This window comes from Castor canadensis, chromosome 11 (genome assembly GCF_047511655.1).
Source record: "Castor canadensis chromosome 11, mCasCan1.hap1v2, whole genome shotgun sequence".
NCBI lineage: Eukaryota > Metazoa > Chordata > Mammalia > Rodentia > Castoridae > Castor > Castor canadensis.
The window spans coordinates 46,731,399-46,750,046 of NC_133396.1; the positions used below are offsets into that span (position 1 = coordinate 46,731,399).

The following is an 18,648-nucleotide window of genomic DNA, read 5'->3' on the forward strand; positions in this document are numbered from 1 at the left end:
TGGAATGATATTCAAACTATTATTAAGTGCAAAATATATAGTGCTAAATGGTATGTACAAGATGTTATCATTTGTATAAAATGAAAACAGTTTTGTGTGTATAGGAGTGAAAAATTATTTATTCATTTGTGGTGCTAGGATCAAACCCAGGGCTTTGCCACATATTCTACCACAGAATTTCAACTGTATCCTATTATTTATTTTTTTAAGAGATGGAGGTCTTACTATGTTGCCTAGGCTAGTTAACTTCTGGACTCAAGTGATCCTCCTGTCTCAACCTCTCCAGTGGCTCAGACAATAGGTGAGTGCCACTGAGCTTGGCTATTTTTATTCACTTACATATGTCTGAAAAGCAGTATATTTAATAGTGCCAACTTAAAGGGATGGAAAATGAGGTAACCAGGGGGCAGAAGAAGTAGACAACACTGTATATTCTTGCAACTTTTTTTTTTCTTAACCCTTGGTGTATTTAATCTTATTTGGAAATAAGGCTTTTACACATGCAATCAAATTAACACAAGGTCATTGGGTGGGTCCTAATCCAACATGATGGTGTCCTTAAAAGAGGAAGCCTCTGTGACATCAGTGTTAGAAATGAAAGAGGTGAAGAATGGATATGCGGGGAAATGCCAGCACAGGGTTTATTGTGGATAAGAAGTGGACCTGCAGAGGGGGTCCCCAGCAAGAGAGCTGGAGCCCTCTAGCAACTTTTTAAGTCTAACTATGTGAACATATATCTTATTCAAAAATATATGCAATAATAAAACTATAGTAACCAGTATTGCTCAGGATATGGAGAAATGAAAATTCCTATACTCTGTCAGAAGAGATGTTCACTAGTTATTTCTTAGAGAATAATTCAGCATCAAGTTCCAAAGGCCTTAAAAAAAATATATCCCCTTTAACCCAGCAATTACCCTTCTATTAATTTATCCTGAGAAAACAATCAGTTGGTTACAAATATTTACATAGAAAGATAATTGTTATAGCATTGTGATACCAAACAAAATGCCCATATTAGATGTTACATTAAGGACACTTCTTCCCTGTAATGGCACACTAAGCCAGCTGTAGAAAACCGTGTTGTAATAGAAAATTTAATAACATGAGAAAATGGGCACAATAAATTGTTAAGAGGAAAAAACAGGTTACAAAACAGTAAGTGCAGCATTATCCCAATTCTGTGAAAGAAAAACATATTTTCAGAGGAAAATGTCTGGTTGGATGGATATGAGCAAAAATGTTAACAGTGCCTATAACTGGTTATAACCTTTTTTTATCTTTGTACGTCTCTATATTTTTCAAAGTAACATTACTTTTACAGACAAAAACAAGCATTATTTTAAAAAAGAAAGAAAACAGCAGCTTTTTATAAAATTGCAAAATACCATAATCACCAAAATACCAGCTTCATGAAACAGGAAGTACATCTCCCACCACATCCAAAGTAAACCTTAATTTTTGCTGACTTCACTTCTTATTTGACCTGTTTTTTTGAACAACTTTCTATGTGATCACATTTATGATGCACATGCATAAAACTGAAGAGATTAGCTCTAAAAAAGAACCATTAAGCCATTTATCACTGGATCATTACACCTAATGGATTTTAATCCTTCAGCATTCACTAAAGCTTACATTATTTCACTAAATACTTTGTTATACCACTACAAAGCAGGGCTTTTATCAGCTGTAGAAGCTGCTGTTGTAGTTTGATAGTTTGATAGTTTGGGGGAAATTAATTCCAAACCTTGAGCATAGGCTCAAGAGTCAGAGTAGAGCTGGGTGCCAGTGGCTCACGTCTGTAATCCTAGCTATTCAGGAGGCAGAGATCAGGAGGATCACAGTTCAAAGCTAACTGGGGCAAAAAGTTCACGAGACCTTTTTTTTTTCCTTTTACAGTACTGGGGCTTGAACTCAGGACCTTCACCTTGAGCCACTCCATCAGCCCTATTTTTTTTCTTTTACATCTTTTATTTTTTATTTTATCATTTACATTCACTCACATGTGTATACATTGTTTGGGCCACCTCCCCCACCCCCCATCAGCCCTATTTTTGTGAAGGGTTTTTTGAGATAGGGGCTCAAGAACTATTTTCCTGGGCTGGCTTCCAAACATGATCCTCCTGAACTCTGCCTCCCGAGTAGCTACGATTACAGACATGAACCATCAGTGCTGGCCACAAGACTCTATCTAGAAAAGATCACAAAAAAGGGCTGGTGGAGTGGCTCAAATGATAGAGGGTCTGTCTATCAAGCATGAGGTCCTGAGTTTAAGCCCCAGTACCACCAAAGAAAGATTCAGAGTAGGGGTACACCCTTCAAACTCATACTTTCAGTTCCGGGGATCAAGCCCAGCGCCTCATGCATGCTAGGCAAGCACTCTACTTCTGAGCTACACCCCCAGCCTCTCACATTCATTCTTTTAACATATAAGATCACAGACCTGACGCAAACAGATTGATATATTCTTACTTTACACCTATATAAATCTCTTTAAAAGCTATAGCAGGAAGTCTCTCAGGGGATCTTGTTCCAGTTTCTACCATGCCAACAATACCAGCCCAATAAGAATAACAGATTGAGCCAGGCACCAGTGGCTCATGCCTGTAATCCTAACTACTCAGGAGACAGAGATCAGGAGGACTGAGGTTCAAAGCCAGCCCAGGCAAATAATTCTCAAAACCCTATCTCAAAAAAATCCATCACAAAAATAGGGCTTGTGGAGTGGCTCAAGGTGAAGGCCCTGAGTTCAAACCCCAGTACCACAAAAAAAAAAAAAGAGTAACTAACAGGTTGTTAACAAAACATAATTCCTCCTCAAAATCTAGCTTGGTGATGGTTGGTGTAATTTAAATTATTTGTTGACTGCTACTAATATGTTCACTGACAACCTTCAAAATGGAGTTTAACTGGGCTGTAACCAATAGCTCATTTTCTTTCTTAATTTTTAAAATAACTTTTAATTGTTTTCTTTACAAATGTGTGAGGGGGAAAAGCAGGGCTGCTTGGCTAGGGGCAGTCCTGACGATGATCCTTGAGGACTGATCTTGGCTCTGGCTGAGGCCAGTGTGAGATAATGCCCGCAATCGGCTCATTTTCCCTCCCTCCCTTCTTTCCTTTCCTTTCCCTGTCCCTTTTCCCTTCCCTTCCCTTCTCTGCCCTTCCTTCCTTTCTTTCTGGTGTTAGGGATTGAATCCAGGACCTTGTGCATACTGGATAAGTGCTCTACCACTTGAGCTATACTCCAAGCCCTTTTAAATTAATTAATTAATTAATTTAGTGGTACTGGGGCTTGAACTCATGGTCTTCACTTTGAGCCACTCCACCAGCCCTATTTTTGTGAAGAGTTTTTCAAGATAGGGTCTTGCAGAACTATTTGCCTGGGCTGGCTTCAAACTTCGACCCTCCTGATCCTGCCTCCTGAGTAGCTAGGATTACAGGCATGAGCCAGTGGCACCTGGCTAATTTTATTTTTGAGACAGGTCTTGTTGCTACTTTTGCTTGGGCTGGCTTTGAACTCATGATCCTCTTGCCTCTAAACTCATGATTCTCCTGCCTCTGCCTCCTTGGTAGCTGGGATTACAGACATGTACCACCATGCCCAGATACCTCATTTTCCTTTCTAACTTCATCTGAGTCATTCTGGTTGTAAGCTAACACTGTGGCTAGTTAAAATCTAGATGTTCTCTAAATCAAGACTATCAAGCTAACCCTATCAGTCATTCAGATAAAAATAGCATGTAATTCAATGAGAGCTGACAGACAGCAAGGCAGGGCAAGAGGCCAATAAGCCTATTGCTATAAGGTATCTGAAGGAATACAGGAATAGAAGTTTCTTGATGAAATTCAAGACGTACAAACTATTCTTTGTTTCAGCATATAATCATCAACAGAATTCCAACAATTTGTTTTTTCAAATCCAATCTGTGAACTATAGACAGAAATAACACTGACTGTGGAATTTAGCAATATGTCTCTATCTTCTGCAGAAATGCCTTGCTGAATTGCTAGGCTGGAAGCATTTTACCTTAGAGTACAGCACTGCCGCTCCTGTGTAATCCTTCTTCTGGAATTTTTTGTTTCCTTCTTTTCTGTAGAAAAGGGGGGCGTTGGGGTCCTTTTCCACCAAGTAACCTCTAGAAAGTCTTTTTAAAAACACCTCATCTTCAGGTCTTTGTAAAGAAAGAAGGAAGCAAACAAAAGCAAAAATTTGTTATTTCAAGGGAGGCTCCAAATCAGTGCACTTGAAATGAGAATGTGTGCCTGTGAACATACAGGCTGTATATATTACATAATGAGATTGGGGAGAGCATCTCAGGTCTCAGAGACTTAGGGACTGGGTTTCTACTCAGAGGAAAGAATGCTAGTGTTTCAGTCTTTATCTCACACTTACTGGCCAATGAACATCCCTTGGGTCATAGGTCATAAAGAAGCTTGGGTGTGGAGAATGACATAATACATCGAGTCTTTGCATTGAGTACTCTTCACTAAACTGTTGAAAATACAGAGGGGAGGAGAGAGGGGAGAGAGAGAGAGAAAGTAAGAGAAAGACAATGAGGGAGGGAGGGAGAAAGAAGAAGGTAGAAGAAGAGGGAAGGGAGGGTGAGTCATGAAGTAAATGTAGTGAAATGTTCATATATGGGGAATCTAGAAGAAGGCTATCATACAGTAATTTTTATACCATTTTTTGCAAGTAACTCTGAAATTTTTTCAAACTAAAAAGTTTTTTTTTTGAGACAGGGTCTCACTATGCATAGCCCAAGTGGGCCTCAAACTCACCATCCTCTTGTCTAAGCCTCCTGAAGGCTGATAAAAAGGTTTCCTTTTTTTTTTAAAGCATACAAATACTCTATATAATAAAATTAATAAAGTTGATCTAATATATAAATAAGCATATATACATACTTTTTTTCCAATAAGGAGAAATAATGCAGAATAATCTAGATTATACTCTTTTACCACAATGCCATTGGTTAAAAAATACACAACAAGCTGGGAGTTGGTGGCTCATGCCTACTCAGGAGGCAGAGATCAGGAGGATCTCGGTTTGAAGCCAGCCTGGGAAAATAGTTTATGAGAAGTGTTTTTGGTGTTTTTCTCAAAAAAAACCCTTCACACACACACACACACACACACAAAAGGCTGGTGGAATGGCTAAAGGTGTAGATACTGAAATGTGTGTGTGTGTGTGTATATATATATATATATATATATATATATATAGAGAGAGAGAGAGAGAGAGAGAGAGAGAGAGAGAGAGAAAGAGAGAGACAGAGAGACAGAGAGAGACAGGCAGACATAACAAAAGTAGAGACAAAAATGACATGAAAAACTAAAAATTCTCTTAAACAACTTTTGGATCAATGAAGAAATCCCAATCAGAACTACAGAACGGCTGGATGCTGTGGCTCATTGCTATAACCCTAGATACTTGGAAGGCTGAGATCTGGAAGACCTCGGTTCAAGGCCAGCCCAGACAAAGAGTTTGAGAGACCCCCATCTCCAAACTAACCAGAGCAAAATGGACTAAAGATGGGGCTCAGGTGATACAGCACCTGCTTTCCAAGTGTGAAGCCCTGAGTTCAAATCCCAGTCCACAAAAACAGTAAGAAATACCTTTTACAACTGGATGTGGTGGCACATACCTGTAATTCCAGCACTCAGGAGACTGAGGCAGGATTGTGAGTTGGAGGACAGTTTGGGCTATATAGTGAGACCTGTCTCGAAAAACCAAGGGATGTGGAAGTGCACTTGCCTAATCAGGTGCAGGACCGTGGGTTCAATTCCCAGAACTTCAAAAAAAAAAGAAAATATTTAAACATAAAATACATAAATCACAAATACAAAAAGAAAAATTAGGTAAGATTATATTTAATTCAAAAGGTATGCTTGCCTGTTCTAAATTTACTTCAGTCCAACATATGAAGACAAAATACTCCATATATATCTGGTACTTTAAATTATGTTAATCCTGAAAATTCCAACTCAAAAAGGTTGTAGTGAACAGTAAGAAAAGCAAAACTCTTTTGCTTAACAGAAGATATTCTTTAATCCAAAATGTTGAATTCAATTTTATTTATTTATTTAGGCTATTTTTTTTTTTTTTTTTGCAGTACTGGAGTTTGAACTCAGGGCCTACACCTTGTACCATTCTCTCAGTCCCTCCCCCCGCCACACTTTTTTATGACTTTTTTTTTTTTTTGAGATAGGGTCTCATGAACTATTTGCCTGGGCTGACTTTGAACCCCAATCCTCCTGATCTCTGCTTCCTGAGTAGCTAGGATTACAGGCATGAGGCACCAGCTCCCAGCTATTTTGGCTTTTGAGATAGGGTCTTATTATGTAGCTTGGGCTGGTCATGAAGCGGGAGGCCCTGAGTTCAACCCTCAGTACCACCAAGAAAAAAAAGTACCAGTTTTACATGTATAATTCAGGGAGTCAGCTGTGTAACTGCAGTAGTCGATGATCACTCCAATGAGAAGATCTTGTTCTGTGCACAGAACACGTGGATGTAGTAAGGGCAATTAATGGAGTTTTATTATAGGAAAGGGAGAAGGGAATTACAGGTGGGGTCTCTGACAGGTGGTATGGAGGTGCCACATGCCAGAAAAAGGACAGGGATTTTATATTAGATCTTTTTATGTAATCCTTAACTTGGAGTATGGAGAAAATCCTTGTCACTCCTTGTCTCCAAAGGCCTTCAGGCCAGGGGGAGGGTCTGGGCAGACTCATGCACACACTGTGTTAACTCTCAGGTACCCTAGGTCCAGGAGGAAATTTCCACTCTAATTTAACCTAACAAAGGATTTACAATTGGAATAGAGCTCTCTGAGGCTAAAGGAGGTGCTCTATTAAATCAGGCTGTATGGTTTTTAAAGGTTCTGTATGTTCTCTGATGTCTAGCCTGCCTCATAACCACTACAGTGGAACAGTAATCATTGTCCACCAAATTTCTATTGTGCTCCTTTACACACAAACCTCTCACTTTAGCCCCATACTTTTTATTTACCCCCATTTGCTTTTTTAGTGTTATATTTTCTTTTCCTCCTCCTTTCCTTCCATGTTCCTTATCTCCCTACTGTTGGTGAAGCTAAGCTTCATCTCTTGGTGGAAGTGGTGACTGCTGTGTTTCTTTGGTGTAAATTCCTTCCTTTCTTTCTTTTTTTTTTTTTTTTTTTTTTTTTTTGGTGGCACTGGGCCTCACACTTGCTAGGTACTCTTACCACGTGAGCCACCCCACCAAACCTTTTTTGATGATAGGTATTTTGAGATAGGGTCTCTTGAACTGTTTGCCTGGGGCTGGCTTCAAACTAAGATCTTCCTGATCTCTGCCTCCTGTAGCTAGGATAATAGGCATGAGCCTCAGAACCAGGCAAGATTCCTTTCTGTAGTACTGATAAATCACCTGGGGCCACATTTTGAGACCATGTGAACAGCCAGTTTTCTAACTGTCTTCTAATGGCTTAAGGATCTGTTGATGATTATTGCCAGACTCACATATCCTGGGGGATTACAAAACAGTGAGTTTCTAATTCTAACATTATTTCTAAATTTATTAATTGGCATTCTTTTGTAAAGACAACATTTCCCACTTTCTCTTTTTTTACTTATTTATGTACTTACTTATTTCAAGTATCACTATGGAATTTAAAAATTCAATGTTATAAATGTTATAAACCATCACCATCATTACCCTTTTTCATGTTCAGACTCCTAATTTTAGACAGTAGGAAATTCTTCAGACTTGCTCCTGTGTTCTATTTTTACATAAATCCCTCACTCTAGAGTAAATATTTCCTTGTTTTCAGTTACAAACAAGGTATTCTAGTGAAATTAGTATAAAATCAAAACAGTAAAGCAGAATGAAGCTGTCGAGGACCTCCTAGGACACACTAGATTATCAACTGCAGGAGTGGAAAGGACCCCTGTCAATAAAAGGTTTTCAAATATTGGTGAAAGGCATCTATTCTGGGAAAACATTCCTCAAAGAATATAAATTGGCAAGAAAGAAGAGTAGATGCCTAGGTTTTTGTCCCTTTTTAAAAGATTAGTATATATTAATTGTACAAAGGAGTTTCATTGTGATATCTCATACATGCATGTAATGTATTTTAATCAAATTCATCCCCTCTAATACTCTTTCTTATCCCTCTTCTCCCCCTTTTAAAACAATTTGAACTGACTTCATTATTCTATTTGCAAACATTCAAACTCCCTTCATCCTCTGCCTTCACCCTCCCTCCATAGCTGGTTCTCACCCCCAAACAGTTCCTCTGTTTTACACCACGTCATTCATTTTTTTCTAGATGCCTAACTTTAAAGGCTTAATTCACACTTTTATCTAATAGGGATGCTTATGGAGATTAGAAGTTTAAATCTTGTCTGGTCTCTTTAGATCATGATTCAGTAGCTTTAAAAATAGCTCTTTCAGCTAACTTGTTTTTAAGTAGTGAAGTTTAAGAATGAATTAGTGAGACACATACAGCAAACAAAAATGGGAGATAATTATTAACCCCAGGGAACACAAGAGCTGTACAAGAAAGGAAATGTAATTCAATGCATACTTCAAGGTTCATGTCAGTGATATTTACAAAGACATAAGAATGTATGCCCTGAATATCAGGTTAACCAATATAATACTCTATTTGCTATATTATATTATAAACTATAATATAGTGATAATGAGAGAATAAAGAAAAAAATAAAGTATATCCATGGGAGTTGGAGGTACAAGAGACCTAAATTTACATCTAAAACTAAATGTCAGAAATAATAGCTAAAATAATTTAAAACAGTTGTCTCTGGGGAACAGGAAGCAGGAATGGGAAAAGGGGAATGAAGAGTTGCTACTTTTGAAGGCTTTGAAGTACTGATTTCTTAAATTATATATGCATATTATTCTGATAAAATATTTAAAGGAAAATATTTCCACTTAATAAGGCACCAGGAGGTCTGTGCAGTTTTTATAGGATTGTTTCTACCATACTTTAAGCACCATCTAATTCATATATTATATAAACTACTTCAGAGCATACAAAGAGATGGGAAGCTCTAAAATTCATTCTGAGGCTACTATAACCCTGACACCAAAAGTTGACAGAGCAGAAAAAAACATGTAGGATGGTATCATTTATGAACAATTAAAAAATACTAAAAATAGTATTAGGAACTGAATTTAGCAGTGTGTTAAAAGAGTGTTAGATTATATTTAGACAGGGGTTAGCCTCCAAATAGTTCAACTATGGTAAATCTACTTATGTAAATCTTTTTTTTTTTTTTCAGGGGGACTGGGCTTGCAAAGTACTCTACCACTTGAGCTAGTCCATTTTGCTCTGGTTATTTTGGAGATGGGGTCTCTTGAACTATTTGCCCGGGCTGACTTCAAACCACGATCATCCCAATCTTAGCCTCCCAAGTAACTAGGATTACAAACGTGAGCCACTGGCACCCTGGGTACTGATGTAAATCTTACATTAACAGATTAAAGAAGCCATGTACCAGTAGTTCATGCCTGTAATCCAAGATATGCAGAAGGCTGAGATCAGGAGGATCATGGTTCCAGGCCAGCCCACCCAAACAGGTTTGAAAGACCCCATCTCAATGGAAAAAATGGAAAAAAGCTGGGAATGGTGGCACATGCCCACCTTGCCTATTATTTCAGTGATGGAGGGAAGTATAAGATAGGCTTAGAGCATGGCCCAAGTCACAGAGCTAGCAAGCACAAAGCACTGAGTTCAAACACTAGTACCACCAAAAAAACAAACAAACAAACAAAAAAACCCCAGATTTAAGAAAAACTGATCATTCCTCTCAACCATAATTTATAAAATTCAATATGTCCTTATGATTAAAATTTTAGTATTCAAGAATATAGAGCAATTTACTTAAATCAAGGTATATACCATAAATCTATTGTAGATGTCATGAATGGTCATTAGTACTCAACACTGTACTGGAGATCTAATTATATTATGGAAATGAGAAAGTAAAATAAGAGGTAAAAATGTTGTAAGGAAGATCGCAGGTATAATTATTTAACCTAAAAATTCAAGTGGACTGGCATCACAATGAAATAATGTTAAAGTACAGTTAGACAGCCAGTTATACAATGATTAAAAAATTCCTTTTATTTACACTTCCAATCATCAATTAGAGAATGTAATTGGGTGGTGGGAGGCTTATGCACAGTAACAGCAAAAAACATTACAAGTAAGAATAAATCCAACAGGAAATGTGGAAGACCTATATAAAGAAAACTATAAAACTTTACTTAAAGACATAAAAGAAGCCCTAAATAAATGGCAAGACAACCCTTTACTTGGATGAAGAAATTTCATATTGTAAAGATGTCAGATCTTCTAAATAAATCTATAAATCCAACACAACCCCAATCAAAAACTTAACAACATTTTTATGGAACTTGACAAGCCAATTCTAGAGTTCACATGGGAAAATGTACACAACATAATCAAGATATTCTTGCAAAAGGACAATGAGGAGGAGGGGGAATTTCGCTGAACAGAAAGCAAAGGTGCATTTGTACTAGAGTATTCCTGCTTTTAAGTGCCCCTTCCTCTTATGTCTGGTAAATCTCATCAGAGAAACATTCCTTGGGTTGAAGTAGAGTTGATCTCAACATTGTATTAGGGTTGGACATGTGACATAAGCCTGGCCAATCCGTGAGTCTCGTATCTTTGGCTGAAGGGAAATGCAATTGATCAAAGTTTGGTTGATCTAAGCCCAACACACAACTTTTCAATGAAATGCTGGGGAAAGATGGCCTCTTTCCCTGGGGTTATTAAGCTATTTGGGTATGTGTGCAAACGGTTATAGTGTCCACAATATGTAGAGTCTGAGAAATGAAGAAATATAAAGTCTGATGACATCCACTGAGCCTATGGATAGGCTGAAAAAGATTTGCTCAGTCTGAAAAAGATTTACTTTTGGACATCCTAGTTTCATAGCTATTGATTTCATCAATTTGAGTTGAAGGGCTTGTGGGGAGTGTCTGTCTAGCAAGCTCTAGGACCTGAGGTCAAGTCTCAGCGCTGCCAAAAATAATTGAGTGGGTTTCTGTTATTTGAAACTGAGATAGTTCTAAAGTTATAAAGTTATGGTAAAACCCTTTGGTTTTGGCATACAGAGTCTAGAAACAAATCTATGGTAATTTATTTATTTTTATTGCAAATTTAATTTTCAGTAAGTATGGCATTTTGAGGCACTGGGGAAAAGATGGGCTATTTGACAAATGTTATCATAGTTACATTAAAGTTCTTGCCTACTAACTCCTATATGTTGACCTCAGTTGGTTTGCTTCTAATGTCTATTTTGTCCTTCTGGATTTCTGGTTATTTTTATGTACCTTTGCCCATCTAATAATTTTTTTGCTATAGCCTTGATACTGTATATAGATTATATAACAAAGCTACTTTCATGATATAACACATCTTCTACCATGAAAGCACTCTCTTTCTCATATTAGACAGATAGAATAAGGGGTTGGCCTACCTCCAGTCAATCAAGAATTGAGTTGGATCAGGGTTGGGCTACATTTTTTTTTTTTTTTTTTTGTGGTACTGCGGTTTGAGGGACTCACAAGTGCTACGCAGGTGCTCTACCACTTAAGTCACTCCACCAGCCCTGTGTTGGGTTTTTTCAAGATAGGGTCTTATGAACTATTTGCCTGGGCCAGCCTTGAACTTTGATCCTACTGATTTCTGCCTCTAGAGTAGCTAGGATTAAAGGTGTGAGTCACTGGCGTCCACCTGTGGGCTTTTGTTGTTTTTTTTTTTTTTTGGTGGTGCTGCAAATTGAACCCAGGGCCTCACAAAAACTAGGCAAGTGCTCTACCAGTAAGCTATACCCCTAGACATTAGGATACAGTTTTTGCAGAATAGCTGGGTGTGGTGGAGCATACCTATAATCTCAGCATTCAGGAGGCTGAGGCAGGAGGAACAAGAGTTTGAGGCTAGCCTGAGCTACATAGTAAGACCCTGTCAAAAAAGAGAGAGAAAGAGAGAGAGAGAGAGAGAGAAATTCAGTGTAACTCTGATTTCTCACTGAGCCTAGGTTCAGAGCCTTGAACATCTCCTTTTCTTTACACCTCAAAGTTTTAGTCTCAGAAGATTTTGAGCTTACATTTTTAGCTTACCACACCAGAGGGGTTCAAAATCTGGCAAATGTCTTGACAGAGAGATCACTTGTGTGTTTGTTGCAGGGCCCTTTCTTCTAGTGGGATTTTGCTCCTTTGCATTAAAAGACTACAGATTTCATTCTGTCTTTTTTGTTGGCCTCCTACACTTCCTGAGAACTGAGGCAAATTGACTTTGCATCCAGGCCTTGAGTTGGAGCCTCTAGTTTCCAATCCATCCCATCAGCCGCAAAAGATTGCTAAGAGGTCTGCTTGTTTCTCTTTCTTCCAGGAAATCCTGCTGGGCCCCAGCCTGATTTCTCAGCCTACAATTATTCCCAGGAAAGAAAATGGATAGTGATCACCTAGGAATAGTCTTTCCTCTCTGGAATTTTAGTCCATTTAGTACTGCTGCTATCTGATGTCTTTAAAAATGTTTTTACAGTATAAATTTTTGGTTGCCTTGGGAGCATTGTCTGCTATGATCTATCATATTCTATCCAGAAGCAGAAGTCCTATTTGCCAAATCTGAAAGAAAGCAGAATTCATAGCACTACATTAGACAATACTTATGAATAGATTTAATGTAGAGTATGAGGGAGGAGAGAAAATCAGGCAAGATATCCTGGTTTCTGGCTAACAACCAGGCAGATGTTGGTGTGATTCACTAAGGGATTACAGAAGATGATCTGACATAGGCTGAGAGAAGAACATTAGTTCAGTTTTTAATATGAAATGGTTCTTAGGTTTCTAGTTTAGGAACTGAACACAAGTAGTGCAAGTTACTAAGCTAGGAACCACTGGAGGGGAATCTAATTTTGAGTGCAAGTTTGTTTTTTGACATATTGAATTTTAAGTATCTTTGAGATTTTTCAAGTAGTCAGTTGGATTTAGAGATTTGAGTCTCAGAAGAGAGGTCAGGGCTAGAGATATATTTTAAGGGTATATAGGTGGTAATTAATGCCATGGGTGTGACTGTGACTACCTCATTTGAGAATATAGAGTGAAAAGGAAAGAAATCCCAGGCTGGAGTCTTGAGGAACTCCAATATTAAATAACCAGGCAAATCCTCTTTAATTTAAATTCCTGTCAGTGCACTGATAGGTCAAATGATTCTTGTTGATTTTACACTTTTCTTTAGTAAACCAAATCGATTTATCTAGGGGAAACTGCCTATTATCCAAAGTTTCATCAGCAGTTCCCTATTGTTTCTAGAAATTCTGTAAAGAAATCCATGGATTCTACAGAGCTTCAGATATTGCTTAAAATTTAATTTTAATTAAAGAATTATTTGTTGGTACTGGGGTTTGAACTCAGGGCCTCATGCTTGCTAAACAAGTGCTCTACTACTTGGGCAACGCCTCCAGCCTGAGCTTTAGGTATTTTTGACAGAATTTTTCAAACTTCAGGTCATGACTCAGTGAGTCATGAAATTCATTTAGTGGGTTCTGATTAGCTTCTTAAAATGAGATAAACGAAAGAGAAAATATCAAAGTGTATCGCAAGCAGTAAGTATCTATCTACATTCTTGCTTGGTGAACTTACTCCGTTCATGGATCTAAATGCCATATACAAGTCCCAAATTTCTGTCTCTATCCTAGGACTCTTTCCTGAACCCCAAGCTCATTTAGACATCTCCATTTGGGTGTCCACTAGGTATCTGAAATTCAGATATGAAGCCCTAATGGCAATGTCATCCTTCTACCTTTAGTTTGTATGGCCCAGATCCCTACAGTCACTTTTTATTTCTCACATTCTCTGATGCAACACAGTCCATCTCAGGAACTCCTATTAAATCAACCTCAGAATTCAATCACTTTTCTCCATTCCTGCTACCACCTTGGCCTAACTTACCATCTTCTCATCTCTCATCTGGGTTAATGCAACAGCCCTACAGGACTCTGCTTTCATCCTTGCTCCTCCTGTTGTCTACTCCTCAATACAGCAGAGATCCTTTAAAGCAGAGGTCAGAAAACTTTTTATGTAGAAAGTTAGAGTGTAAATATTTAGGCGTTGCAAGCCAAGTGGCTATTATATAGTTACCTAGCTGGCAAAAACCAATTTCCAAAAACTTTTTATTGACAAAATTAAAAATATAGTAAGAATAGAATACAATATAATCAGGACTATTAATGAGAATGAATTTTTTTGTTTGTTTTTGAGAATGAAAATTTTTAAATGGATTCTATTTTGCTTAATTAGAGTACAAGGCCAGTGATCCTTATCCTCAAATCAACCGCAAATGTTTATTTGTAAAAAACATTCTTAGCTATGGGCCTTACAAAAACAGGCGGTGGGGTGGATTTACTTTGCAGGCTATAATTTGGTGATCTGTTTTAAAATATAATCAGATCATAGGGCTCTTCTCTCAAAACCCTGCCAATTGATTTTCTATTGTTGTTCAACAAATTACCACAAATTTAGTAGCTTGAAACGACACCCATTCATTATTTTTACAGTGCTATAAGTCAGATGTCCAGGCAGGCACGGGTGGATTCTCTGCTTAGGATCTCACACAGCCAAAGTCAAAACAACTCTTACAAGGAGGATCTGGGAGAGAACATGCTTCCAAGCTCATTCAGGTTGTTGGCAAGAGATGGCTCCTTGTGATTGTAGGTCTGAGGTCCTCTACTTCCTTTCTGGCCTAATTTGTGCCACCTGCTCCCTCCAGCACTCATGCATGTCCCCTGCCTCTTTGACCTTATTTTCTATCTCATCCACATTAACCTTCTTGCTGTTGCTTGAACCTGCCAGACATGCTCCACATTAAGATCCTTTCCTGGGGATCTTTTTCTACTTTTTGTTCATGGATGTATTCTAGCACAGTGGTTGGTGCAAACTAGGTGACCAATAACTATTTGCCTAATGAATGAGATTCTGGGAAATTCTACTCTCAGTTTTACTCTTCCTTCTTTTTTCTTGGAGTGGTAGTGGCGTGAACTCAGGGCCCAGTGCTTTCTAGGGAAGTGCTCTACCACTTGAGTCATGCTTCGAGTCCTTTGCTTTTGGTTTGTTTTTCAGATAGGGTGTCCCACTCTTCCCCAGGTTGGCCTTGAATCTATCTCCACCTCCTGAATAGCTGGGATTACAAGTATGAACCACCAGGTCCAGCCTACATTTTTTTTTTTGCAGTGCTGGAGATCAAACCCAAAGCCTTATGCATGCTGCGCAAGCACTTTTACCACTCAGCTACATCCCCAGCCCTTCAGTTTTCGATGTATGTATGTGTCTACTAGACTGTGATGTAAAATGTGTATCTTACTGAGAAGCGAGTTTGAAAGTTACTGGGTTATTATGTGACCTCTTAGACCCTTTCCAAATTTGACCTCTTATGAATTTCTGTGACCAGCTAGAAAGTCTCCACTATACCCCTTGAAAGAGCAAGGCTCACAGCCTAATGACTATAGCAAAGCACTGATTATCACTATTACTATTTTTGGTAGGGATTGAACCCAGGGTTTCTCATTCATGCTGTTATCACTTGAGTCATGCCCCCAGCCCTTTTGTTTTTGAGATAGGGTCTCACTAGCTTTGCCTGGGATGGTCTCAAACTCTTAATCCTCCTGTTTCTGCCTCCCAAGTAGTTGGGACCACCAGGCCCACCTGGCACTGAATTATTGAAAAATAACACAGACATCAAAAAAAGCAAAAATCTTCCTTACCTGTTCCATAGTCATAGACTAGGAAACAACTGTGAAAACAGCAAAGAACTGCTAAATGCCTCAAATATAAAATCCTAAAGTTAACTTTTCCATAAGAAAGAGATTACTTCAGAGCAAAGAGACATTTTTCCAGATCAAAATTTCCCTGAGAAATGCTTCCATTCACTTACTGAAGAAGGGAAGAGGAGTGAAGAAAGATATCACTCAAAGTCTCTGCTGTAGAAATTGTGAGCTGAATGGATTTCGGGAGTAAAGACCACTTCTGAAGAAGGTAGTATTTCCACTCATCCACAGGCAGATCCATGCTACTGTAGATCTATAAAGTGAATAAGAAAATAGAAATCCAGATTTCTACAACAGCACAATTCTAGAAAACCGATTTCATTTGAGCAAATGTAAAGCAGCACAATTGATTCTTTTTTTTTTTCTTTTTCTTTCTTTCTTTTTTTTTTTTTTTGTGGAATGGGCCTTCACCTTGAGCCACTCCATCAGCCCTATTTTTGTGAAGGGTTTTTTGAGATAAGGTCTCACAGAACTATTTGCCCGGGCTGGCTTCGAACTGCAATCCTCCTGATCTCTGCTTCCTGAGTAGCTAGGATTACAGACGTGAGCCACTGGCGCCTGGCTCACAATCGATTCTTGTGATCTTTTTCTATAGTTGTTTATATGATGAAGGATCTATGTTCTGTCACAACAACCAATTCACTCAACATCCTGTCATTATGAAATACTTATTGAAAGCCGTGGCTCCAAACACAAAACAGATTACAGTAGACAGTGACCATCCAGTCCTTTTTTAATTTTTTTTTGGTGGTACTGGAATTTGAACTTAGGGCCTAACGATTGTTAGGCAGGGAATTTACCACTTGAGCCAACTCTATTTTGTGTGTGTGTGTGTGTGTGTGTGTGTGTTGGGTTTTTTTTGAGATAGGGTTTCGCCAACTATTTGCCCAGGTTGGCTTCAAACCATGTTCCTCCTGATCTCTGCTTCTCAAATAGTGGTGATTACAGGCCTGAGCCACTGGTGCCCAACTTATCCCAGTCCTTCTAGACCTCCAACTTCCCTAGTTGCTCAAGTCATTCCAGAATTTTATTTTTCACTTAGCCCAGCAACTATTAAGTTAAATATTTCTATGTTAGTTCAGTTTTGTGCTTCAAAGGTCATTCTCAGTTCAAGTCCTTACTATGTTTTGTCTGACATTTTTTTCAAGACTGTCATAACTAGTACCTATGTTCTGTCCCACCTCCCTCCCCTTTCAACCCAACCTCCTGGTTGGGACAGGTAGTAGTCCTCTGTCTTAACTTCATCAATTCATCCTCCTAAGGCACGAGAAATGTATATGAGTGTGTATGTATATGATACGTATGATGGAAGATATATATAAGTACAGACATACATATGAGAGGAAATATATAATAGGAGACATAATATCACTATCTGATCCTTGGTTTCCTATTCTCTTCTTTCTCTGTATCCCACCATACAGAGTTATTCATTGCTATCCCCAGCTTGCGGGGTGATTTCATCTCCAGTGTGTTTGCTAGGCCACTTGTGCTTTCAGGAACATTGCCATCTTCACTTGGAGTCCACCTAGTAAGTTTTCTTTCTTTCTTTTTGCGGAACTTGAACTCACTCGTGCTTGCTAGACAGGCGTTCTATCACTTGAGCCTCACCTCCAGCCCCCACAGAGTCGACTCAGTTCAAAGATCATACCCTCCGGGAAGCCTTCCCTGATTTTCCAGCTGTGATTTCACCGCACGTGGGGCCCATGTCGCGTCTACCTTGAGTTTTGGCTCCTCATCGCGAAAACTCCCGGGACAGATTGCTGCTGTCCCCCCTGAGCAGGGGGGGACAGTGTCATATTTACCTTCAGAAGACAGCACAGTGACAAACTCAGGGCCTGGCACATGCGAGAGGCCGGCACTAGGCTGAAGAAACCAGGTCACTGCTTGGACTATATTTAGCAGCTGAGTTATCAAGGAGCAACACTGCGGTCTGGGATACCATTCCGTCCATCTGCCAGAGGCCTGCGCCGGCATGCGGAAGGCTCCCGGAACCCGGCCACACGCACTCTCCGCCGCCCCCGCGCACCGCTGGGCGCGCCGCTCCCGCGCCCCGCCCCCAGGCCTTGCTATCCCGCCACTAGGCCTAGAACCGGGCCTCGGTCTGGTCACGTGGGCTGCTCGCCTCGCCTCGACCAATACGGTGGCCGCTCAGCGCCTAGCCCCGCCTCCGTGCCGCGCGCACGTCGGGGGCGGGAGAGGCGCGTACAGCAACTCGGGCCAATAGTTGAGCAGCCGGCGGGACCCAGGTAGTGAAACTGGGGCGGTGGAAGAGCTCGAGCGCGGGAGTTGGACGGCGGAGCCATGGTCGGCCACTTGAGCGAGGGGGCCATTGCGGTGAGGAAACGCCCGGGGGCTGGGCTGGCGACCCGGGGTGCCGTGGGCCTGCAGCGGGGCAGAATGGGGAAGGGCGAGGGAGCTGTGCCAGATGGGGCTAGAATGCCGGGGCAAAAGGGGGAGCCACCGGGGGTCTTCTAGTATCAACATCTTCTCAAAGCATTCTTCTCCTCTTCTAAAAACATGCATGTTTCTTCTACTTAACAAAACAAAGCAACCCCCCCACCCCAGTCCTCTCGGTGGCCACTCTGTACCTCCCCTTCTCCCCTCCACAAACTTTTCTGTAGTTGTCTGTTTTCAGTTTCGTTTGCTCCCCGCCAGATTTCCTCTTGTTTACTATACAAATAATTCCGCTAGAAGTTGCCGGCGCCTTTCGAGTCGCCAAATCCGACGTTTTTCAGTGTAGCTCAATTCTCAGCAGTGTTTGGGCCTGTTGATAACTGCTTTTTCTGC

The 18,648-nt window shown here is 39.8% G+C and overlaps 2 protein-coding genes and 1 non-coding gene across 7 annotated transcripts in view; 1 reads left to right on the plus strand and 2 right to left on the minus strand.

Annotated features, from left to right (window-relative positions):
* Smyd4 (SET and MYND domain containing 4) overlaps positions 1–17,921 on the minus strand; it is a 45,374-nt gene extending 27,453 nt beyond the window's left edge. Inside the window, exons 1-3 of one of the 5 annotated variants that reach the window (XM_074046579.1) lie at positions 17,664–17,921; positions 15,966–16,111; positions 4,031–4,175 (exon numbers count right to left, since the gene is read on the minus strand). In XM_074046579.1, the coding sequence (XP_073902680.1) occupies positions 4,031–4,175; positions 15,966–16,111; positions 17,664–17,705 (333 nt within the window). In that variant the 5' untranslated portion in view covers positions 17,706–17,921. Of the gene's footprint in view, positions 1–4,030; positions 4,176–5,648; positions 5,796–15,965; positions 16,112–17,469; positions 17,640–17,663 lie in introns of those variants that run through there. The other 4 variants (XM_074046577.1, XM_074046578.1, XM_074046580.1 and 1 more) reach the window with 4 other exon arrangements.
* LOC141414540 (small Cajal body-specific RNA 20) lies at positions 2,980–3,068 on the minus strand. The gene has a single exon (XR_012439556.1).
* Positions 17,922–18,037: 116 nt separating the features above from the next.
* Positions 18,038–18,648, plus strand: part of Rpa1 (replication protein A1) — a 55,105-nt gene continuing 54,494 nt past the window's right edge. The window contains exon 1 of the mRNA XM_020169115.2: positions 18,038–18,195. Coding sequence (XP_020024704.1) covers positions 18,163–18,195 — 33 coding nt within the window. The 5' untranslated portion in view covers positions 18,038–18,162. The remainder of the gene's footprint in view (positions 18,196–18,648) is intronic.